Source organism: Balaenoptera physalus (assembly GCF_965194825.1).
Source record: "Balaenoptera physalus genome assembly, chromosome: 4".
In the NCBI taxonomy this organism is placed as follows: Eukaryota; Metazoa; Chordata; class Mammalia; order Artiodactyla; family Balaenopteridae; genus Balaenoptera; species Balaenoptera physalus.
The window spans coordinates 17,362,879-17,387,080 of NC_138891.1; the positions used below are offsets into that span (position 1 = coordinate 17,362,879).

Genomic DNA, 24,202 nt, shown 5'->3' on the forward strand with positions numbered 1-24,202 from the left:
TTGGAGAGCAGCAATATTTTAAAAAATAGTTTTATTTTCTTCTCAAAGACAAATCCAAATGAAATATTTCTAAAAGGCAGACAAATCTCATATTATTTTACCTTCAAAAATGGTCTACTTTGAGACAACCCGATACTTTGTGCCTCCTTGAGGCGATGAAAAAGATAAAATAGGAAGCACATACTACCATCTATGAACGATTCTAGCCAAAAGAGTTGGTCCTCAACCTAACGAAGTACAAAATCTAACTGCCAGTTTAGAAGAGAGAAAAACATGTTAAATGACACCACAAAAATGCAGATGTGGAAAATTCTATGAGACAAATGATTCAATTTCTTCAACAAATAAATGACAGTGAAGGGAAGGGGGTGGTTTCTGATTAATATAAAATACATGTCAACCAAATACAGTGTGTGTAGGCTTCATTTGGACCCTGATTCAGGGAAGAAACTATATTTGAGACAATCAGGTTAATTTGAACATGGACTAGCTATCAGAAGATATTAAGGACTTAATTTTGTTACATGTGATAAATCAAATACAAGTGAATAGGTGTTGGGTGATTATGGCTTTTTTTTTTAATGGCCTTTTAAAAAGTTACCTACCCTGAAACATTTATGGGGTGAAATGATATGATGCCTAGGATGTGCTTTAAAGTACTACTCTATCCTTCCCCACCCACATACCCAACTGAAAAAGGAGGAAGGAATCAACGGTACAGGACTGGCAAATGTTGATCATTACTGAAGCAGGGTGATGGTCACACGGGGGGTTCATCAAAACATTCTCTTGACTTCTGCATACTTGAAACTCCCTCCCCTGATTTTGTTTTAGTTTACTTCCATACAAAGAATCTAGTAACATTTTAAGATACTGCTATTAAAATGATTTCAGGAAGAGTAAGAGTTAATGATGTATCCATGTCAGAAAAGGAAAAAGAAGTCTAAGTTATACTACCTTACACAACCATTATCAAAAAATAAAAATCTCCTTCAAGTTTCTGCTCTGTAGGTTTAAACAATGTGGATATTTAAGCCTGTATTTTCACCTGGATGAAACTAGCTGAAGGTTACATCCAGGCCATGAATTAGATTTTCTATCCTTCTGTTAAACAGATGAAGATCTTACACATATTTCACGTTCATACTTTAATTATGACCATTTGAAATGATGATATAAATTCTTGCTTATAAAAGTTTTTACATCACATGAAATATGTAAGAATTTTGCTTTACAAAATTTTCAATATTCTAATAGTTTCATCTGAACATACCAATCTACAAAACATCAGTGAAATAAGCAGCATGGCATCATTTAATCTTTTGACAAACTGGAAACCACAAAACATCCAAGCTACACAAAACCATGTTCATTTGCAATCCATCATTTTTCATCCCTAATGATGGAAAAAGATAATACAGTAACACTTACAAATAGTTCTGCTAGTGTTTTTGTCCAAGGATGAAGTTTTTACTTCTTCAAGTTCTGAATTAAAAAGAAGATAAAAGATGCTTTAGAAATTCTTTCTTTTCCATGAAAATCCTTAAATACCAAATAATATTTTCTGAATTTTTTCTAACATAGCTTTATGTTCTAACAGAAGTCCCTGAACTAGGTAACAAGGTATTTGTTGCAAGATAATAAATATATAGATAGCTAGTGGGAAGAAGCTGCATAGCGCAGGGAGATCAGATCAGTGCTTTGTGACCACCTAGCGAGGTGGGATAGGGAGGGTGGGAGGGAGATGCAAGAGGGAGGGGATATGGAGATGTACGTATACATATAGCTGATTCAGTTTGTTACACAGAAGAAACTAACACAACATTGTAAAGCAATTATACTCCAATAAAGATGTTAAAAAATATATATATAATAAATGCTACATTACTATTCTGATAATCATCACTATATTCATCAATCAACAGTCTATGCCTATATTAGCCAATGGGTATTACTTACAGAGAGATGCTCAATGAAAAAGGGTTTCTGTGGTCAAGAAGTCTGGGGAAAGCTACATACTATAACCTCTGTGGAGGTTCACAGTGCACATTAGCAGAGTGCAAAGGCTCTAAGGAGTTTGAGAGTAACAAAACTTGTCTGATCCAATAATTTACACCCTCATAAAGGAAAATTTTCTTCCCAGTAACACCCATTAACATTCTATACAGTACATGTATGCTTTCTGTGGCAGACAGTTTTCAAAATGTAGTAAGCTGGAAAGCCATATAAATATATTAGGATCACATATTAAAGAGTCATGAATGTAAACCGGATGATTAGGGTGGCCAGAAGTATGACCACCAAATAAAAAGGGTGGTACTATATTAAACTTAATTCTAAAACAGAATAGAAAATTACATCAACTGCTAATTTTCATGTACATATTAAAGAAAATGGAGAAGGTATGGGATTATTCTGAATATCGGCTGATCATTAACCTTAGTGGGCTCCACAGACCCCCACCACACTTGTCCAACATTCTGCCTTTAAGCACTAACAGATGAAGTGCCGTGGTATAGGCAGCGCCACCTCCCTAGGAGCCAGGAACCACCTGTTCTGCATTCCTCACTGACTGCCTACGCAAGCTTAGGTGACCACTCCAGGTCCCAGTCTCCTCATATTATATAACGACTAGGTTGAACTAGAGTCTCTAAAGTCTTCTTTGCCTTTAAAATTACATGAAGGTATAACTGGATATGCAAGAACTGACAAATGTATCAAAACACCAAAGCTAACAAGGGACTAACTTTTCATTTTAAAAATGTCCATTCTGACGAGATCGCACATTCAGGGTGGTGTGGCCGTAGACTAAAAATGTCCATTTTGGATAAAGAAGTGGTGAAAATACACGTGCATGCACACACACACACACCACACACATAATGGAATACCATTTAGCCATAAAAAATAAGGAAATCCTGCCATTTGCAACAACATGGATAGACTTTGAGGGTCTTTCGCTAAGTGAAATTAGTCAGACAGAGAAAGACTATGAGATATTCTATGATCTCATATGTATACAGAGTCTAAAGAATTAAAAATTTTTTTTAAATCATAAGAAAAGACATCAGATTTGTTATTATCAGAGGCAGGAGGGAGGAGGAACTGGAGGAGGTAGTCAAAAGGCACAAACGTCCAGTTATAAGATAAACACTAGGGATATAACGTACAGCACGGTGTACATTGTATGTTATTTAACACAATATGTTAACTGTATGATATATGTGAGAGTTGTTAAGAAAGTAAATCGTAAGAGGTCTCATCACAAGGAAAAAATTTTTTTATTTTTTTGCTCTCTCTTTCTATTGTATCCATATGAAATGATGGATGCTAAGTAAATTTATTATGATAATCACTTCACAATGTATGTAAATCAAACCATTATGCTGTACACCTTAAACTTACACAGTGATGTATGTCAAGTATATTTCAATAAAACTGGGAAAAATACACATGGAGAGTAACTGTTTACTTTATATTTACTCTAATTAAAAGATTAAATTAGAGCTTAAAAAATGCCCGTTCTAATGCAGTGCAGCTTTTTTACGGGCCTGTTACCTGGACATTAGCCGTTATAACTCATGTGCTGGCCTCAGGCGTTCTCGTAACACTCAGCACTAACTCTGACTAGGAAATGTGTTAAGAGACAGTTTGCCAAAGAAGCCAAAAAAGCAAGAGCACGGGTTTGCAACCTAGCTCCACCACTGAGCCGTCCGGCCTTGGCAAGTTGGTTGGATTCTCTGAGCCTCAGCTTCCTCCTCAGAAAATGGAGATAAGGAGAGAACCTACTGCCTAGGGCTGCTCTAAGCATTAAATGGGTTTAATGTGTGTAAAGCACTTGGAACACAGCAGGCACTCAGCAAGTTTAGCGGGGTTTTCTTTAGCTTTTTTTTCCCCTACCTTAGATACTAACCAGCTCTACCAATGTGACTTTGTAAATTCAGGTCACTTTAATCTCTCTGGAACTTAAAGTGAGTGGGTTGGACTAGATAACCTTTAAGGAGAATTCTAAAATTCTTTGATCTATGACCTAGTATGCTGGAGCTCTTTCATATCCACTGTAATTTCTTGAGTAACAGATTATTCAAAAACTACCAACATGTATTAAGTACCCACATATGGTATTCTAAGTTTCAGGTTAGTAGCTTCAATTAATCTAAAATCAACCAACCAACCTCTTGAAACAGGTTATTATGCCATTTTACAGATGAAAAAAACTGAGACTTAGGTTAAGAAACCTGTTCCAATATCCTGTCAAGAGCAGAGCTGTAATTCTAACGCAGGTCTTTCTGGCCCCAGGGCAATGCTTCTACATAACAGTAATTCATAATTAACACCCCATTACTCAGGGGTCCCTATCAAAATTACCTGATTTCTTTATCTCTTCAGCCACTAGTGCTATTTCACACTCCTAAAGGAAAACGTCCTTAGCAATTCTGATAAAGATTTTGAGAAAGCAGGAACTGAGTGGGGCCTGAATGAGATTCCTGGCTACAAGCTATCTCGGTGATTATTTCGGAATTTCATCAGTTAGTGCTCTCTTTTCTCACTTGCAACTATAATCAAGATTTGACCACAAATCTGTAAAAAGGTGACAAAATCTATTTTTGAACTTCTCACATTTATATAAAACACATACTTTGGTAAATAAATTCCTTACTTTTGTAGCACATTTTCCTTCGTTTAAAATTTAAGACTGTAAAGTTTTTTGAAGAATTTACTGTCAAGTTGAGCTGCATTAGTACCATAACCTCAGAATCTACTTTGCCAGTACAGGAAAGCTCGACCCGAAACACTGTTTAAAAAAAGAAAAAATATTTTAATTTTCTAAAAATCAACATTAATGCCCATTGAATAACTTAGAATTTATTTTTGTTGCAATAAAACTAAAAATAATACATTTACATAACATACTAAGCAGAAACTTTCAGAGAACTTATGTTTAGACTACACAGCTTTGGACATTAGGTACTTCATTCACTACAGATATAAAAGTTAGCATTAAATAACAAACCAAGACATAAAGGAAGAGAATTATTTTCAAATTTGCTCATGATTTTTAATGTATCAATTTGCCTCATAAGTTCTCTTATTATAATATAGTAAAGCTACAGAATCATAACGCAAACCCTACTACCTCACCAGTCACAATCAACAGTAACAACAAAAATTCCTTGATAAAAAGGAAAGACAATTCACCACCAAAATGCAATTATGTATTATTCTTAATGAAGAGATTAAAAATAAACCTGTAAATGAAACTGATAAATTCTCAACTATCAATTAAAAAGAAAAAAAAAAAACCTTTCTAAACAGAAATTGGCTTTAATCAATTAATGTAGCAAGGGGATAACAGATTTTGGTGCACATCCTTTTTTTTTTTTTTTTTTCCCAATCTTTCAGTTTAAGACTCTTTTTCTACAAATTTAGAATACATCATTCTACCATCTATATCAGCGTATGAACAATATGGGCATTTTTGAATTTCTTTACTGGCCCATAAAAACTAACCAGCCTTCCCATGTTTTCTTAAAGCTTAGATTAATGAATGTCACTAATAATAGTGAGTAAGACTGTTAAAAAAGTTCCATAACACTGGGGCTTATACTGTCAAGTTTTAAAATTTTTCATTTTCTTTATATCTCACATCTTCAGGAGCCTCTCTCAAAAGGCTGGCTCAAAAGTAGTTAAATTGGTGTAAATATGACACTTAAATGATTTACTCAGACATGTCCCGAGTGCCTATCCTGTTCCAGATGTTATGCTAGGCACCAAGGGTAGATAGCTGAAAGACAGCTCCTGCCCTCAGGGTGGCACATGCTAGAGCGAGAGACAAAGACAAAGAATTACAAGACAATGTGATCAGTTCAAAACAGTTAAATACAGAAGAGTTAACAAATGGAGGGAGAGGAGGCAGGAAAAGGAGAGTACAGATTTTGAGTCTTGCAGAAAATTTAGTATGAACAGAAATTCACAAGCAGGAAAGATGAAAACATGGTTCGAAATACCGAGACCAAAATGTGCAAAGGCATGGCTCTGAGAACTACATGTAGCATGGCACTGCTGGAACACTGGGGCAAACGCAGCAATAAGGTTTAGACAGGCAGGCAGGGGCAGATGGTAAACACAGCACACTGGCTGGGGAGTCTGCAATGTACTCAGCTGATTGGGGTGGGGGCACTAAGGGGCTGGATATCACATGGTCAGAAGTGAGTGTTCAGTGATTATCAGGGCTGCAGTGTGGGAACTAACGGAAGAGAAACAAGACCAGACAAAGGGACCCAGCTGGGGGCCAACAATGCATATAAGGAGACAGAGGAGAGCTGAGTGCAGACAGTTCTGGAGGAGACGGAAAAGAGGAAATGGTTTAAACAGTCCAAATAATCCCTATTTTAAATAATTACTTTTCAAAGTACTTACGCATCTGATACCTACGTGTGTGCGTAGAACACTACATTATCAGTAGTTTAACTGTTCTTTGAGAGTACATGGGACACAGTTAAAAACAGTATGTTAAACTCTGTCACTGAGACTCACCTGATAAAGTGCGTGGAACTTCCCCCTGAGCAGAAATGTTGACCTGGGGCATGTCCATAGCCACGAAATTGTCTACTTGGAATCCCAGCTTATATTCAACCTGTAAAATGGAGAAATAAACAAACTGGATCCGTGATAACAGAAAGGGCACCAACAGCTTGACCTCACTGATTTAGGTCATTAACTAATGAATGCATGAGCCTTTCATAAGAACAAATAATCTAGCTATTTTTTAAAAAGTCCAAATTGTCAGAAACAGTGCTAGGACTGTTCCTTTTTTTTTAAACAGTTGAAGAAACCAAGCCAGGGAAGTTGAATATATGCAAAGTAGCTAGAGTGGGAATCCAGCTCAGCTGCGTCTGATTCTAAGACTTTTCTCCACCAGACTGCGTTACCTCTTACATGACCCATTAGATTACTACTGTCTTGGGGGTGTGTTTATTTTTTTCTTCCAGTTTTATTGAGATATAATTGACATATATCGCTATATAAGTTTAAAAGGTTACAGCATAATGATTTGACTTACATACATGATGAAATGCTTATCACCATAAGTTTAGGGAACATCTATCGTCTCATATAGATACAAAATTAAAGAAATAGAAAAAAATTTTTCCTTGTGATAAGAACTCTTAGAATTTACTCTCTTAACAATGTTCATATATAACATACAGCAGTGTTAATTCTATTTATAAGGTTGTACATTATATCCCTAGCACTTATTTATCTTATAACTGGAAGTTTGTAGTACCTTTTCACTGCCTTCATCCAATTCCCCCTGCCCACCTCCTCTGGTAACCACAAATCTGATCCTTTTTCCATGTGTTTGTTTGTATGTTTGTTTGTTTTGAAGTATAAGTGACCTACAACACTATATTAGTTCCGTTTATGCAACACAGTGATTTTTTTCTATACATTTCAAAATGATCACCAAAATAAGTCTAGTTAAGATATGTCACCACAAAGATATTGTTTAGTTATTGACTATACTCCCCACACTGTAAATTTCATATCCTTGACTCTTTTATTTTGCAACTGGAAGTTTGCACCTCTTAATCTCCCTCACCTATCTCTCTCCTCCCTCTCTACCCTCTCTCCTCTGGTAACCATCTGCTTGTTCTCTGTATTTATGACTCGGTTTCTGTCTTGTTATGTTTGTTCATTTGTTCCTAGGAATTTTCAATTGGATAGAAATTCAATCCAGTAAGCCACGCTCTATTTCATGCTCAGAACAGTACCACCACTCTCCTGTACAACGTGCCATCTAGGATTCAGAAATTCTGCTGAGGACCACAGCCGCTGACAGAGAAGCCCTGGAGAGGCAGATAGATATGAAGGGCCAAGGAGCTGAGATGTATAACTTACAGACCATGACTAGTCACCAATGTCTTCTCTATCTGATAAAAGCCAAGCTCTGAGGGCCTGCATGTGACTGGTGGATGAAGGTCTGTTCTACAGACCCACTCACCTCACAAGCAGATTCCAAGGTACAAATTTCTCATAGAATATCTAAGCCACATTCTCTAGTCCAGCTTTCACCACTGAGAAAGTTTATGTTTGGATGCCCATCTAACCTCTGGATCTATTTCTCAAGTGATTCAGAATCAGGAAAGGAAGAGGGGGTGACTAGGAAGATGTCCTGGGAACACCAATATTCTCTATCAATACCTGGCCTACATAGGTTGCTTAATAGAACCAATCAGCATCAATCAATAAATACAGCCCTGTTGCTAGAGAGATGTTCATGAAAGAAAGAGCTCAAACTGCAAAGCAACAGGTGGAATTCAGAATGGCTGCCACCTTCAAGACCTTCAATGAGGCCTTATATTTCACGTTACTCTTTGTCCTGCCCTTGGGGACTCAATAAGAATGGTACCCCTCTCCCATTCAGTGGTCACAAGGGCTTTTTGGTGGAGGCTGGGACTGGCAGAAGCCAAAGGGCAGTGGGTTAGGAAAACAGTAGTAGGAAAGAGGTTCAAGAAACCATTCTTCAAGAAACTTAACTAGGAAGAATGTAATCAGGTAATAGGTGGGGAGCAGGGCTGGAGGTGGGTGGTGGGGTAGATTTCAAAGCCTTTCTTCTTTTTTCAATGGGAGATACTCAAACATGTTTATATGCTAATGAAAAAAAACCAACAAAAAAGGACTTAACAAAGAGGAAAGGAAACAGGGAAAGAGTAACCTTCCAGATTATAAAAGAACAGATGGACACCTGAGTATTAACTCGGTCAGGAGGTGTTTAAACCATGGATAAGAAGGGCTCAATCCAATGACTGTAACTCCCCCTCTGGGTTTCTCTTTTCACACTCTACTAGAAAGTCCCAGAAAGCTGTAGGGGGTATGCAAATATTAAAGTATTGCTTTACAGTTAAGATAGGTATACAAACAATCGTTAAAGGCTGTATTTGGTAAGTGCCATTTTCATAACAAAGGGAATGTTCTTGCTGCTGCACATCAGTGACTTAGTGGCACCTTGGCTAGAAGTGTTCCCTCTCATCTTAGCGTGCCGAAATACCGTCACTGCCACCAGGGGGTGCGAGAGAGCTGCAGCCTAGCAAGTCTGGGCCAAGAATGAGCAGGCTTTCCCAGCAATACTCACTGACTAAGAGAATGCATTGACTATATCCCTATATCCATGCTACCTCTAAGCAGGGCAATACATGAAGGGCAAGTGCATGAAAAAAAAATTAAGCACAGTCAGCAAGAACTGGATTAGAACCATGAGACTGCGTGACCATTAGGTAAATTACTAACTTTTCCGAGTTTCAGTTTTCATAAAATGAGGCTAGTACAACCATGTTATGAGGATCAAATAAAATAATTAATATGACACACCTGTCAGTCTGGCACAGGTCCCCTCTAATAAACGCAGACCCCAGTGGCATCAGCAGTCATTCCAGAGTAGCTACCCTATGCCCTGCTGCACTTCCCCATAAGCACCAGCCTACTCCTGACCCCAGATTCTGACACAAGCTTTCCTATGCCCTGCCAAGAACAGTATTGCAGCCCTTCTGTTTTGTCCCCCATCTTGGGAACGCCACTATTCTGAACAGCCTCCCATACTCTCAGCCTCTTCACAGGTGTCTTCCCCACCTTCTCCCCCAGCCTGGCTTTCCTAACCCTCAACCCTCAGGGCCTAGACAGTAGAGTCAGCATTCTTTCAGGATCATTAGGTCCTACACACCCCTTCCGCATGCAAAACCCCCTATACTCCGAAGCTCCCAACTTCTACTCATAACGGCTATTTCTCACGCCATCATCATCAGTGACACACAGGGACTTTGCAGAGGCCTGGGCGCTTGGCTCACTCTGTCTCCTGCCATCTTCCTGATGGCTTCAATATTAACATTCAGTATTCCTATGTACTGAAGAATTGTCCCATAACCAAAACAAATGCAAAAATCCCACTCTATCAAAGATCCCATCATAACATCTGATTCCTATAAAACCGGTTCTTTGTCTCCAACACTCTGATTCAACCAATATTTATGAAGCACATTTGTAAGCCAAGGGCTATGCTCATAGTTGGGATGCAAAAGCCAATAAAGCTATTTCCATCCTCTCCAGCCTAGCTAGTGACCTGGTTTCACTTTCCCACAGACTGTGCCCCAAAGAAGACTAGTTACCGACACAGTCGTATTGCCATCAGGACTCTGACCACCTCTCACTCTACTTCTGCTGCCCAGCACTGCTGGGGGAAATCACACCTGGAAGAGAAAGTTGCTCCTACACAAAGATGATCCCCAGGTTCAGGGCAGGCCGTTGATCCTGCTCAGCAATCCCTTCCCCCATCACCCCTCTCTCCCTAGTCTTCTCACTCCAAATCTCACAGGATCCACAGCCTCACCACCTGCTGCCCTCCCCACTTCCCTTCTCTCAGACGATGCTCTTGTCCCCTTCGGCTGGCACACAGGAACCCCCTTTCTGCCTTTCTTTTCAGCTCCAGGCAGATCTGTTAGAACCCTCAACCTTTGCACACCAGTCCCAAGGAGAGATCTGTTCTCCTCTCCAAATGATAAACCCTTCTCTCCTAGTATACTAGCTCTAGCCCACTTCACCACTGATGGGATTTTGTATCATCAACTCATCTCTCTCTCTCCTATATCTTCATTTTCTCCCATATGCCCAATTACCTACTAGACATATCTACCTAATAATCTTACAGTTCTCAAATGCAGCAGATTCAAAACCAAACTTATTATGCTTCCCCACACTTGCTGTCTCCTTTATTCTAGGTCTCAGTTATTGCAAGCAGAGGCACAGCTAGCCAGGGACCAGAACCCCTGGGGCAGCAGACAAAGCCAGCGGCAAACAGGGTCAAAGGCCCTAACTGCAGTGCTGAGGGCGGGAACAAGACGAGCTCTGGAGAGTCTCAGTGCAGCCAGGGGTTGGAGGCGGAGAAGGGCAGGAGGGAGAGAAGTAAGCTTGTGAGTGGAGCTGGGTAGAGTCAGGGGCACGGAGAGAGGTGGTGAAGGGGCTGAGTAAGATTTCTGAAAAGCCCAAACCTTTGGCCAACAGCAGCCTGGAACACTAAGAAGTGTGAAAGCACCATGCCTGTCCTTTGCTTCCTCCCTTTTTGATGCACTGCCTAAACATGAAAGGCATTCCAAAGCAGTTCTCTTCTCCCTCAGGAACCTTCAGAATATAAAATTTTAAACTGCAGTTTCTGGGGTTAGAAACTGCCAATTATTAAAGGCCAGTTTTTTCCTATTTTGGCATGTATCGATCTATATCGAATCTCACTTGCCAATGATCCTTTGAAGAAACAGATCTCCTCTAAAGCTAACATTTATAATCTACTGGAACAAAGGAAATCTGAACAGCAGTTGTTTATCAGAAAAAAGAATGAGCCAAAATACTTCAGAAAAGAAACTAGAGAATATATAAATATTTGAATAAGCTAAGAAATAAACATTTTTGGTAATCTTCCCTTACTTGGAAACAAATGGCAATTGCAAAGAGGCAGCTGCTGAGTAAAGCCACTTCCTTTTGGAACACAGTACAGATTTAAAGTGAATACACTTGCCTACAGCCAAATAGGCTTTTAATTTCTCTGAAATTACCCAAAGTGCTGCATTTCTCATAGAAACCCCACTCTGCAGGCGATACAGCAGGCTGAGCCCCAGGGCTGCTGTAGGAACTCTGGACAAGTTCCCTGCAGACCCTCCTGACAATGATGAATTCCTGAAACCAGAGAACAGCTATGGGATGGGAGTGAGCGGGGATTGTATTCTGCTACATTTTGGTATATTTTTGCCTTTCAGCTATCTAAAATATCTACTGACACTTAACAGATGCAGTTGCATGTTTTTTTCTGGATATTGGAGAATGTCCTGGAATACAGAAGAAACTAATTATTCGTTAAAGCCACCAGTAGTATTTTTTTTCTTTTTTTGAGTGTGTGGCCTTGTGAAAGAGAAGCAACACCAGAGTTCTCATTCCATCTGGAAATGCAATTAACCCATCATATTTACCAACCACTCACTAAGGCAGTGTGACACAATGTCATGAATAAGACACAGCTCCAGCCTCTGAGAAGACCACAACCTGTTTGGCAAGATAAAACAGAATCACGTATACACTGGAGAACACTATGATCAAAAGCTTTGATGTGTTAAAACTAATGTTAAAATATCTACAATGTGAAGTGAAATACCAAGAAGCCTGGAGATCTCTGGAAGCAAATACCTCATCTTCTGGCAATTCTCAAAAAGCAAGAACTACAAAGTGTTGGAGCCTGGGAGCCATGGCCCTCCTTTTGAAAGTTCCTAATTGCATCCCAGAGCCAACATGATCAGTTGAAGAACTCTCCAACATGTCTCTCCTAGCCCCTTGCATGATTTTCCCATTTCAAAAAAATACACACAAACACACACACACACTCACACACACACACACACACACACACACAGAGATGCTTATCTATGCACAGACTATCTTTAGAAGGGGAGACTAGAATCAGGTAACAGTGGTTGCCAATGGAAGGCGAACTAGGTGGCTAGATTGCTTGGGGATGGTTCTAGGAAGGTGTAGGGGATTTATTTTTCACTGTATACCCCTATGCCTTTTGCATTTCGTACCATATGCATAAATGAAATACTCAAAAGATTAACTTTTAAAATAGACAAACTTCAATTAAACAACTGTGCTAAAATCACTGAAGAGATTATGACCTAAAACTGGAATTAGGAGCTGCAATGGAGGCCAAACATGAAATTAGATTTAACGTACACACATTCCTTAGTTTTTTACTATAAAACACTTTAAGATATAACATGATTAGCACTTTCCTCTAAATTCTTACACCTGCTACAGATGAACTGTGAAATAAGTTTAGCTATATATTCAAACTATGAATTCCATTCATTTTTCCAAATTTACAACTTTATTCAGAGTAAAATATCTGGAAAATCCCAGGTGTGCAACTAGTTTGTCAACTAGCTTGTCAAGTGTACCCAACCTATGTTTTCACACTTCTAGATACAGGAATCCACCACTCCTAAAGCAGCACATTCTAACTTTGAAAAGCTCTAACTGCTCAGAAGTTCCCCATTTGCTGAGCTGTGCCCTGTGGCTTCTACCTGTGCATCTCTTCCATAGTCGGTTAAGGAATACCTGTAACTAACTACCAGGTGCTACACCAGGCACAAGGGCCACAGAGAAGGACAAAAAGAGGTTCCTACCCTTAACATGCTCAGCACCTTGGAGGGAGACAGAGAAGAAAATCAACTACTAAAATATTCTTAGAGTATGATAAGGGCTATGAGGGAGGAAAGAGAAGGTCACTGTGGGTACAGAAAAGGGCACCTGACATAGATGAAAAAGAGGTGACACCAAGTGTAAGTTTTGAGATAAAAAGAGTTAATGAGGTAAAGAATGGGGAAAGGGCATTTCTAGCAGAGCAAACAGCAGCAATGTAACAGGGCACAGGGCATTCCAGAAATTGCCAGACTCCCCCCCTAAAAAAAATGGCAGTAAACAATTAGCAGGAGGGCAGGCAGAAAAAGAAAAGGCAGGGATGAGATCATGAAGGCTCCCTAAGAAATAGAACTTTATTCTGGTGGCAACCAAGAGCCCTAGGGCAGGTTTGCGGTGGGTACAGCAAGAGGTCAGTCCAGAGAGAGGCAAGACCAGTTAGAAGACTATTTCTGTATCTAGTTAAGAAACAATGAAAGCCCAAACTAAGGATGAGGCATTAGTCTCGAGAGAGATAGGAAACGAATTTAAGGTGTAATTATGAGAGCGAATAATCTGGACTGGGAAGGTGAAGGAGGAGTCTAGGATCCCTTCTAGGCTTCTGGCCTCGACGTGTAAATAAATGTGATGGCCTCCAACAAGTCAGGGAGCTTCTGCCTTACGAGGACTATCATACCAGCAAGAGCAGGCCAAATGTGCACTAATGATGGTAGTTAATACCCGCCACAGAAGTAGTCTGGAAAGTATGCTCTACAAGATAATGTGAAGAACATGAAAGGACAGTACAGCTATACCAAGGCTCCTCCTGATCCAACGTGTACCCACACCAACACTGCTTCCCACCCAAACATATCTATTCATCTGAGCCCCTTCTTCTATCTACTCTCCTCCACTCCTATTTCCTCCTTGCGACAGGCTCCTAAAACTCCTCAGGCACCCACTATCAGCAGTCAGACCCCTGAAACTCACTCCAATTAAAAAAAAAAAAAAAGTTAGTGTATATTTTTAAAAACGAATGAATAAGAGAATGTTTAATTCTGTTCAATTCTAACTGCCACATCCTACACTGCCTTTTTATTCATAAGTCACTACTCATACACTTGCCCAGAAAATATTCTCATGGTATATCAGCATTTTTTTTCCCAAGTGGTCCCAGAAACAATCACATCCTGTTCAAAGTCAGCAGCTTACCCAGAATAGAATCTCTACTATTTCATTAGATTTTTCACTATTTTAAAATATATGTATTATTTGTTTTCATATTCATCAACATTAAAGATAGGAAAAGTAACAAAGGACTAACCATCAATTTTTTGGAGAATATAAAAAGCTTCTCTGCCTGAAAGATTCACAGAAACGATGGATCTCAGAGTTGCAAGGGAACTTAAAATTCAAGACTGCCACTCCACAAATGTTTAAATTCCTTCTACAGCACTACCACCAAATGGCTACCTAGTGCACATCACCTCTTCCAGTGAGAGGAAACAATCACACTGGCTAAAAGTGAAACCTAGTTCTAAACACAGGTGCAAAAATTAGTGGTTGAAAGGGTGTTGCGTTATGGGATTTTAATATATAATTTCAAATTATTTCCCCACGATTACCTGTTCATTATAAAGGAGAGAACTTTACAGTGGAGAAACCTGGTGAACTGTGTGATCACAGTTAACATCCACAGTAAGGGGACAAACTGACATCATGTGCACTGTGGAGGACAGCAATGCTGTAGTGTTACCACCAAGGAGACATTCCGGAATCTAACCGTAAGGAAACCTCAGACAGACAACTCAAACTGAGGGACAGTCCACTGGCCTGTATGTTCCTAAATGTCAAAGTCAAGAAACACAAAGAAAGGCCACAGGAGAAAAAAGGGCTATAAAGAACATGATTGGGATAACTGATGAAATATGAGTTCTGTAGATTAGATAATAGTATTGTGTTAATATTAAGTTCCTAACCCTGTTCTTAGAAAATGTACACTGATATACTTAGGGGTAAAGGGGCACAATGCGCGCAATTCACTTGCACACAGTTCAACGGAAAAAAGTGTGTGTGCATGAGGATGGGGAGAATGAGCGAATGAATGATAAAGTAAGTAAATGGAGCAAACCAGTAACAATTAGTGAACTTGGGTAAAGGATATTCTTTGAGAATTCTTTGTACTGTTCTTATAATTTTCTCTATGTTTGAAATTATATCAAAATTAAAAGTTACCTGCCCCAAATAACGTCACACAATGTTATATAAGAATACTGAAAAATGTGTTAGCTGTTTCCTTGAAGAGTCCAGGTGCCTACCCATTCAAACTAACAGACCTCAGATTAAAATGACTCAGGTGAACCTTTTCTGAATTACCTATATCACTTATGCTGGCACTTCAGTATATTCAAGTTACCATCTACTATATGTTCTTAGTTCACATGAATTTTCTCCCTCTGTTTTTGCAGATTTCACCCTAAAGAGATCTATGCACTCCTAAAAGAACACCCCCCTATTTGGATACCCCAAGGCAATAATGTTGGACAGTTGAGGTGCTCTAGACAGCAAGGCACATACGCTTTACCCAGGATCCAAACTAACTCAACTTTAATCACAGCATTCCTGCAGTTATGTTTTAATGCATGTATGTGTATGTGTGTACGTTTCTCTAATGTACATGTGAGTATATATAATAATGTGGATATATGCATATTTATATAATCATTTTTACTTATCTGACTGGCAAACAAATATACTTAAAATATTTAGCATTAAATGGTGAATTGAAATAAGCACTCTTATTCACTTTGTAAGGAATGTTGGCTTATTGGTACCATCTTGGGAGAGGGAAGGGAGAAAGAATTTGGCGATATCAATCAAAATTTTAATCATGCACAGTCTCTGACCCAGTCATTTCACTTCCTGGTCACAATGTACTACTCAGAAATAATGCCAAAAGTACACAAAAATTTCTGAACAAATTAAGATGTTCTTAATGTATGTATACATACATACTCATAAACATTCACACACACACATATTTTTTGTTTCTATATTCATCAATAATAAAGTTAGAAACAGCAACAAAAGATGAACTACCAATTGTTTTTACCATCCTTTTACCATGGATTTTGCCTGCCAAATGAAGTGAAGAAACTATTTGTAATAGTGAAAGGAAACATTGTTTGAAATAGTAAAATGCTATTAAAAATCCATGCGTCAATGAGGCACTTAACAAATAACAATACATCGTACATCCATATGATATCATGTTATAAAGCCATTAAAGAGACTGAGTTAAATCTGGAAGTAGAGAAATGGAAAGATGCCAAGACATAGTATCAGGTAGGGGGAAAAACACTGTACAACACATGTGTTAGAAAATCCCCTTTTTGTTTAAAAGAGAAAAAGAAAAAAGCTTTGAAGTATACCAAATTATAAACAATGATTACTTCTTGGTACAGAGGTACAAAGTCTTAACAGTTCTTAAAACAATTCTATAATATTTGAATTTTGCTAATAACCATTATTGTTTTCTAAATAGACAAAAAAAGATCTATATTAAAGTGATCAAACTTAAATGACTTGCAACAAGTATAAGAACAAATACCACTTTATAATAATTTTAAGATAAACTGTACAGAAGGTATTCTTATTTGTTTTTAGTAGCAAAAACTATTTTTATTTCCCAAATAAAACCCTACTCAGAAGCTTACATATAATGCTGCCAAAAGAAACTGAAGTTGATCGGGGGAGGTGGGCTCTATATTCAGCCTCTCACTCTCTGACCTAAGAGAAAACTTATCATGTTAGAGGAGCCCAGACAGTCAGAAGAAATGTGAAGAATTCAGCAACAAGCAAACCAGGCAAGAGGTTCGTCATAGTTACACACAGGTGCTTACGTCTGCTGTACCTGACTTTTACCACTTCTCCATAAATGGGAGAACTATATCCAATACCTCAAACATGTCTGAAACACCTAACTTAGAAATTCCCCCACTGCTCACTCATATCACTTCATCATAACAGCATAGTCATTAACAGGTCCAACTGTCCCCTCTTCAAGCTAGAGCTACATCCCTATTTGAAAAGCTTGAACAGATGTAAGTGTTCTGCCATAAGCTAGTCACATAAATAATGACTACCTTCATTTTCAAGGATTTGAGAAAGTCTAGAGGACTAGGCTCAAGATTTAAAATAGAAATCTGAAAAGATCCAGTACTGCTACAGCCCCCACCCACTGTCCCCCTTGTGCGGTTGGCAGCCCATTCCTCAGATACAGTCCTTGCCTCAGCCTCTGGGCCTGGGTGGTCCTGTCTTGGCATCTTTGGTTGACTGCTCTCTTACCTTGGACTTTGCATGCCAAGTGAAGTGCAGGAAATTTGTCTCGCTGGGTACTAACAGGTTAAAGGATAGGGCGTAGTGACTAATAAGATCATTTCTCACATAATAAAGTTCTGCATCAAGACCTAGAAAAAAAATAGAGAAAAAAATTAAACACCCATAATACCCTCAAAAGCATTAACCATCAGTATTTCAAATACTGATTATTATAAAAATAACATTGATGTACAAATGCACATCACAAACATATCCCACATGTGCTGCCTTACAAAGTAGGAAGAACACGGGATTTCATCATCGCCAACAAGGATTAAGAAACTGAGACTCAGGACAATTAAGTGGTCCTCCAGCTAAGCACAGGGGTGCTGGAGCCAGAACTCTGGGAGCCACGCTGTCTTCCGAGAACCACCAATGTGGTACACTTCCTTTTGGAAACAGACCTTCTCAGAGAAATGCCTACAAACAAAAGCCCCTTAACCCCACAAAACTGATGAGGATTTAGGAAGAGAGATGGGCACCTGGGTGAAAATATTAGTGTGAACCAAGGCCTCAAGACCCCAGCCAGAGATGACCTTGGCTTCTGTCAGTACGACGTGCTGGCTGCTTGGAGGGTATGTTACCAAGGTACACTCACACCACTGCCACAGAGACACACATCCTCTTCCCAACCTGAACTACAAGGTGGAGAACACCATACTTCTCGTATTCTTGGGACAGTCCTCTGCACAAAGCAGATGCTCAGTAAACACTTGTTAGACAAGTTAGCACTGCAGATAAAAAGAGAAATAATCGAGATGCCTGAGAAAGCTGGAGATTTCAAATCTCACTGATTGCCATACCGCTTTCTTGCCCAAGGTCACATCCAACCTCCAACACACATCACATTTTTCAATTTTGTGATACCCCTTCTTAAAATAAAAATTTTAAAGGCAAAATTTAATCACCATCTTGAGTGGAAAACCAGTAATTATTGTGAAAAAATACAAGGTAACCAAAAAAAAAAAAAATCAATTAAAAGGAAAACAAAACATTACTAAATGTTAGCTAAATACTGTGGCCTACACCAAGGCAGTGAGCCTGAGCCCAGCTCATCGTTTACAAAAAGGGAGGAAGGGGATAATATAGCAAGTGTTTGAGAGAGGTAAAGAATCAGAGGTTTTCTCTATGATAACCCAAAAGAACTGAAAGAATGAAGGCAGGGAGTAAGTTCTCTCAATTGATTTACTGTTATTTAAAGTTGTGACTAGGTGTCCCTCTAGTAATGCATGACACATATTCCACACATGGGAGGGAAAAAGGTACAGGGGAGGCCAACTGAAATGTAAATTTCATACTTACTGAGCCTTATACCAGGAGTCTAAAACACCTTGTGGTATGCAAAGAGGTCAAGGTGAGGCTCTCACACCTCCTAAGATACAGATATAGAAATGAATAACTCTGTTATAGGCATTTCTCCTGTAAAATTAGTTTTCTCATTTCTGAACTGAATCTAATACAATCATTAATTCAGAAATGAGATTTGAGGCTTACATAGAGGAAAGCTGCTGCACTGGTTGAGTAGCACTGCTTTATTGACCCTATAGAGGAAACCAAATGCAATGAGAGAAAGTTAGAGGCCATCTGCAAAAGGCTCTCCCTGCCAGCAGAACAGGAAGTGCTAGCAAACAACTGGGGAGGGAGGACTGGTGGGGCTGGAGAAAGGAGGGTAGGGGAAAGAAAGTAAGAAGGTGGGAGAGAGGTAGGAGGGAAATGCAACAAGAAAGCTGGGTACAAAGAAGGCCATCAGCAAACACAATAATTGTAAATAGCTTAAATTTTGCTTGTTTTTAAAAATGTTTTTTTACTCTAGTCTAGATTGATGCTGTTCACAAGAGATATACAATACCTAGAACAAAATTTTAAAATATATGCCAGGTTAAAAGGGGGAGAAAAACAAAGAAGTAAATATGGCAGTACTGACATGAGACAAATTAGAACTCAAGGTAGAAAGACTTTATATTAATAAATTCATTAATTAATATGAACTTATTAGTAAGAAAAGGTTCATATTCATAAAAACATAAGATACAGTAGTACAACTAACAAACGAGCTTCAAATATAGAAAGCCAAAAAAAAAAAAAAAATCAAGAAGAAATAAATCCACAATCATAGTTGGAAACTAACATCCTTCAGAAAACAAAAGATCAAAACAGATAAAAATTTAGTGTGGACATATAATTTGAACAATGTAATTATGAAACATGAAACAAGGGAGGTTCATCATGAATTAGACCCATACACATTTTTTAAAATGGATTCTAACTTGAAATAATGCAGGCTACCTTCTCTGATCAAATACCACAATAAAGAAATTAACCATAAGGATAAAGTCAAAAGATGATTACTTGAAAAGATTAGTAGGGACTTCCCCGGTGGTCCAGTGGTTAAGAGTGTGACGCAGACTTCCAATGCAGGAGACTCGGGTTTGATCCCTGGCTGGGGAAATAAGATCCCACACGCTGCAGGGCAACTAAGCCGGCGCGCCACAACTACAGAGCCCGCGTTCCGCAACTGCAGAGCCCACGTGCTCTGGAGCCCATGCGTCACAACTAGAGAGAAGCCCGCGCACTGCAACGAAGAGCCTGCACACTGCAACAAAGGATCCCGCATACCGCAACAAAGGATCCCGCACGCCACAACTGAGACCTGACGCAGCCATAAATAAATAAATAAATAAATAAATAAGAAAAAAGGAGACACGGATTAACAATATTTAGGAAGAGGCAACGTTACTACAAATCCTATAGCTGTTAAAAAAAGAATATTATGAACAACCTAATGACAATTCAGTAATTTAGATAAAATTAAAAAATCCTTGAATTTACCAAAACTGACAAGAAGAAATTAAAAATCCAAATAATTAAAAATCTTCTCTCAAAGCTCCAGGTCCAGATGAATTATACCAAAACATTTAAAGAAGATCTAATACCAACCTTGCACAAACTCTTTCAGAAAATAGTCAAAGAAAGAACTTCCTAATTCACTTTATGTTACACTGATATTAAAACCTGACTAAAACATTGTTAAGAAAATTAGACTGACTTCCCTCGTGAACACAGACACATTCTCTATCAAACATTAGCAAACTGAGTCCAGCAATATGGAAAAAGGTTAATACATCATGACCAAGTGTTTATAAAAGGTAAACCTTTAAAAATCAATATAATTAAACACATTAATGAATAAAAGGCAAAAACCCAGATCATTTCAATAGATACAGAAAATGCTTTTGGTAAAATTCAAAGCCTAATAATGATTTAAAAAAACTGGGCAAACTAGGAAGAGAAATAAACCTTCTCGGTCTGGTAAAGAGTATCTACAAAAACACTATAGCTAACATCATACTCAATGGTGAATTTAAATTCTTATTTCTAAGATGAGAAACAAGGCAAGGATGTCCACTTCCAACACTTCTATTCAACCTTGCGCTGGAGGTCATAGCCAATTTATAAGACAAAAAGTATAAAAGTTAGAGAGGATGAACTACAGCTCATTATTCACAGATGACAGGATTACATGTGCAGAGAAAACACTATGAAATCTATTATTAATAAAATACTACTAAAACCAATTCATGAATTTGGCAAAGCCTCAGAATACAAGGCCAATATTCAAAAAATTACTTGTATCTCTATATACTAGCAACAATTGGAAAATAAAATTTAAAAATCAATACCATAGCATAAAAGAAAACAGTATCTAGAAATAATTCTAACTAAAGATAAGACCTCTTTACCTGGAAACTACAGAACATGACTAAGAAAAATTAGAGATGACCTAAGTAAGTGGAGAGATACCATTCTCTTAGATAAGCCTCAACACTGTTAAGATGTCAAGTTTCTTAAATTGATCTATAGCTTTAAAGTAATCTTAATCAAAATCCTAACAGATTTTCTGAAGAAACAAATTAACTCTAAAATGAAATTTAAATGCCAAAATAATCTTGAAGAAAAGAAAAGAAAAAGACAACGTTGGAAGACTCACACTACCTCATAGGTAGTGAAAGGATTCCAGTTATCATCCTATTTCACAACAGGATGAAGAACTAGAGTAATCAAGACAGTGTGGTATTGGTATAAGGATAGATATATCAATGGAACAAAACAGAATCCAAAAATAAACCCACAAGTAAGGGTCAGTGGAATTTCAACAAAGGCACAATGGCAATTCAATTAAAGTGATGCTAAACCAAATGGATAAAGGTATGGGGGAAAAAATCTTGAGCCCTATCTTACATATCACACAAACCTGATCTGAAATTGATTACAGACCTAAATGTAAAGGCTAAAACTATAAAGCTTCTAGAAGAAAATGATTATCTTCACAACCTGGGTTAAGCAAAGATTTCTTGGACTGGCCAAATAAACTACAAACCCAAAGAGAAAAAAATTGATGAATTGGTCATCATTAAAATTAAAAACTTCTGCTCCTTAAAAGATATTAAGAAAATGAAATTCAAGTCACAAACTGGGAGAAAATATTCACAACTCATATACCTAAAAGGACTTGTGTCTAGAATAAATAAAGATCTCTTATGAACCAAAAATAAAAAGACAACCCAATTAAATAAAATAGGCAAAAGATGTGAACATACATTTTGTAAGAAAAGATATGTAAACAGACAATGAGCATATGAAAAGGTGCTAAACATCATTAGTTATCAGCGAAATACAAATTAAAACCACAATGAGATACCATTTCCACTCACAAGAATGACTAAATGTTGGCAAGGATGTGGAGCAACTGCAACTCTCATACATTGCCGGGAAGGTAAAAATGTCCAACTACTTTGGAAAACAGGCAGTTTCTTATAAAGTTAAGCATATGCCTACTCAGACCCAGTAATTCCACTCCTAGGTAATTATCCAAAAGAAATGAAAACATATGATTCCACAAAAAAACTCGTATGTGAACATTGATAGCACTTTTATTCAGAATAGCCAAAACTGGAAACAACACAAATGTCCATCAGCAGATAAATGAATAACCAATTGTGTATATAATGGAATACTACTCAGCAATGAAAATAAACTGTTGAGACTGTAACAAAAGGGATGAATCTCACAGACAATATGAGTCAAAGAAGCTGTACACAGAGTACATCCTATATAATTCCATTTATATAACGTTCTAGAGCAGGCAAAACTAATCTGTGGTGACAGAAATCAGATCAGCGTGGTTGCTTGGGAGGGGGTTGGGAGGGAGATTGGTGAACTGATTACAAAGGGAACCTCCTGGGGTGATGGAAATGTTCTGCATCTAACGGGGGTGTGGTTACATAGGTGTATGCATTTTTCAAAACTCGACCAACTGTATCTGCACGTTTCATTGTATGTAAAGTTTACCTAAATTTTTTTAAAGAGGGAAAAAGAGAGTCAACAAGTTTTTACCTCTCTTTTCCAGTCTCAAAAAGCTTGCATACCATAGAATGTTACTATCACCAACATAAAAAGTTTCAGAAAAAAAAGAATTAATCTTAAGTGATCAACAACTTCCAAATTTAAATTTCAAACATCAATGAAGAATTCTGTTCCTAATAAATAACAGTTATAATGTTATTACTGGTAATAACAACGATGTGTAAATATTTAAATTTTCCAGACACAGTTCAAAGTGTCAAGAACATCTAGGAGTTCTGTAAATTCAACTCCACATAAAGCTCCTTCCCAGTATCTTAGCTACCTCATTCATTGAGGATTCTGGAACCAGTTTATGAAATTTCTATACACCCTTACCCTGTGACTTATTATGGCAGACTCCCAATGTACTTGAGACCAACCCACTCTCAACCCAACCTTCAATGACCCTTTTATTCCTCAACTCCAACAACCTTCATCCATACCAAAGCAACCCATTTCTATGGACAGTGACAATATATAAATTGCTCTACCTCCAAAATCTTAAACTGTAATTATCTCAATAATTAGTAGCTCCTCAGCTCCTTCCCTTTATTGTTACAACAGCGGTTCTGTGGGCTCGTAATATCTCCAGTGTCCATAATCCTCTTGTTTCTCCCATTTGATCACAGCAATTATTTCCTTATTTTCTTCTTACTGGCCTCAACGCCAATTACCGCAATTACTTTCTTACCAGTACCCTCGACTTTCTCCCACAGCCTATATCAAGACATGCATACCCTACCCTGAAAACAGCCAATCTTGAACTTGACTTGACACCCCTACTCCTTGTCTTCTCTGGTGTTATAACTGAATGCTGCATAATCCTGAATGAAGTCATTCCCACAAGTGAGTCACTACAAAACCATGACTTCTATGCTCAACCAATGAAGTAATATACATAAGCTGTTGACAGTTTGGAGCCCTGTGATCCATGTCTTAATGGCCACCAAAATAAACTGAAAATTTTAAATTCACTACCCTAGATTGAGGTATTGAAACTGTAATACAACCGTTAAACAGAGTTGCTGTTTCCTGACCAGATTCTGAAAGCATTTGTTTTGAAATAGCCATTCTTTATTAACTCAGGTAGTTATTCCTAGTTTGGAAGGGTTTGAATTTCTTCAAAGAAGCCATTAAAATTAGGTTCAAATTTTCACCTATCAAATTAGCAAATACAGTCTGTTCTGTCATAAGACAGGTTCCTGAA

General features: G+C 38.1%; 1 protein-coding gene across 3 annotated transcripts in view; it reads right to left on the minus strand.

Moving 5' to 3' along the window:
- The window catches only part of RYK (receptor like tyrosine kinase), a 110,429-nt gene that overhangs the window by 55,574 nt on the left and 30,653 nt on the right, over positions 1-24,202 (minus strand). For all 3 annotated transcript variants that reach the window (XM_082460674.1, XM_082460673.1, XM_082460675.1), the window contains exons 2-5: positions 17,560-17,681; positions 6,538-6,637; positions 4,661-4,795; positions 1,432-1,485 (exon numbers count right to left, since the gene is read on the minus strand). In XM_082460674.1, the coding sequence (XP_082316800.1) occupies positions 1,432-1,485; positions 4,661-4,795; positions 6,538-6,637; positions 17,560-17,681 (411 nt within the window). The remainder of the gene's footprint in view (positions 1-1,431; positions 1,486-4,660; positions 4,796-6,537; positions 6,638-17,559; positions 17,682-24,202) is intronic.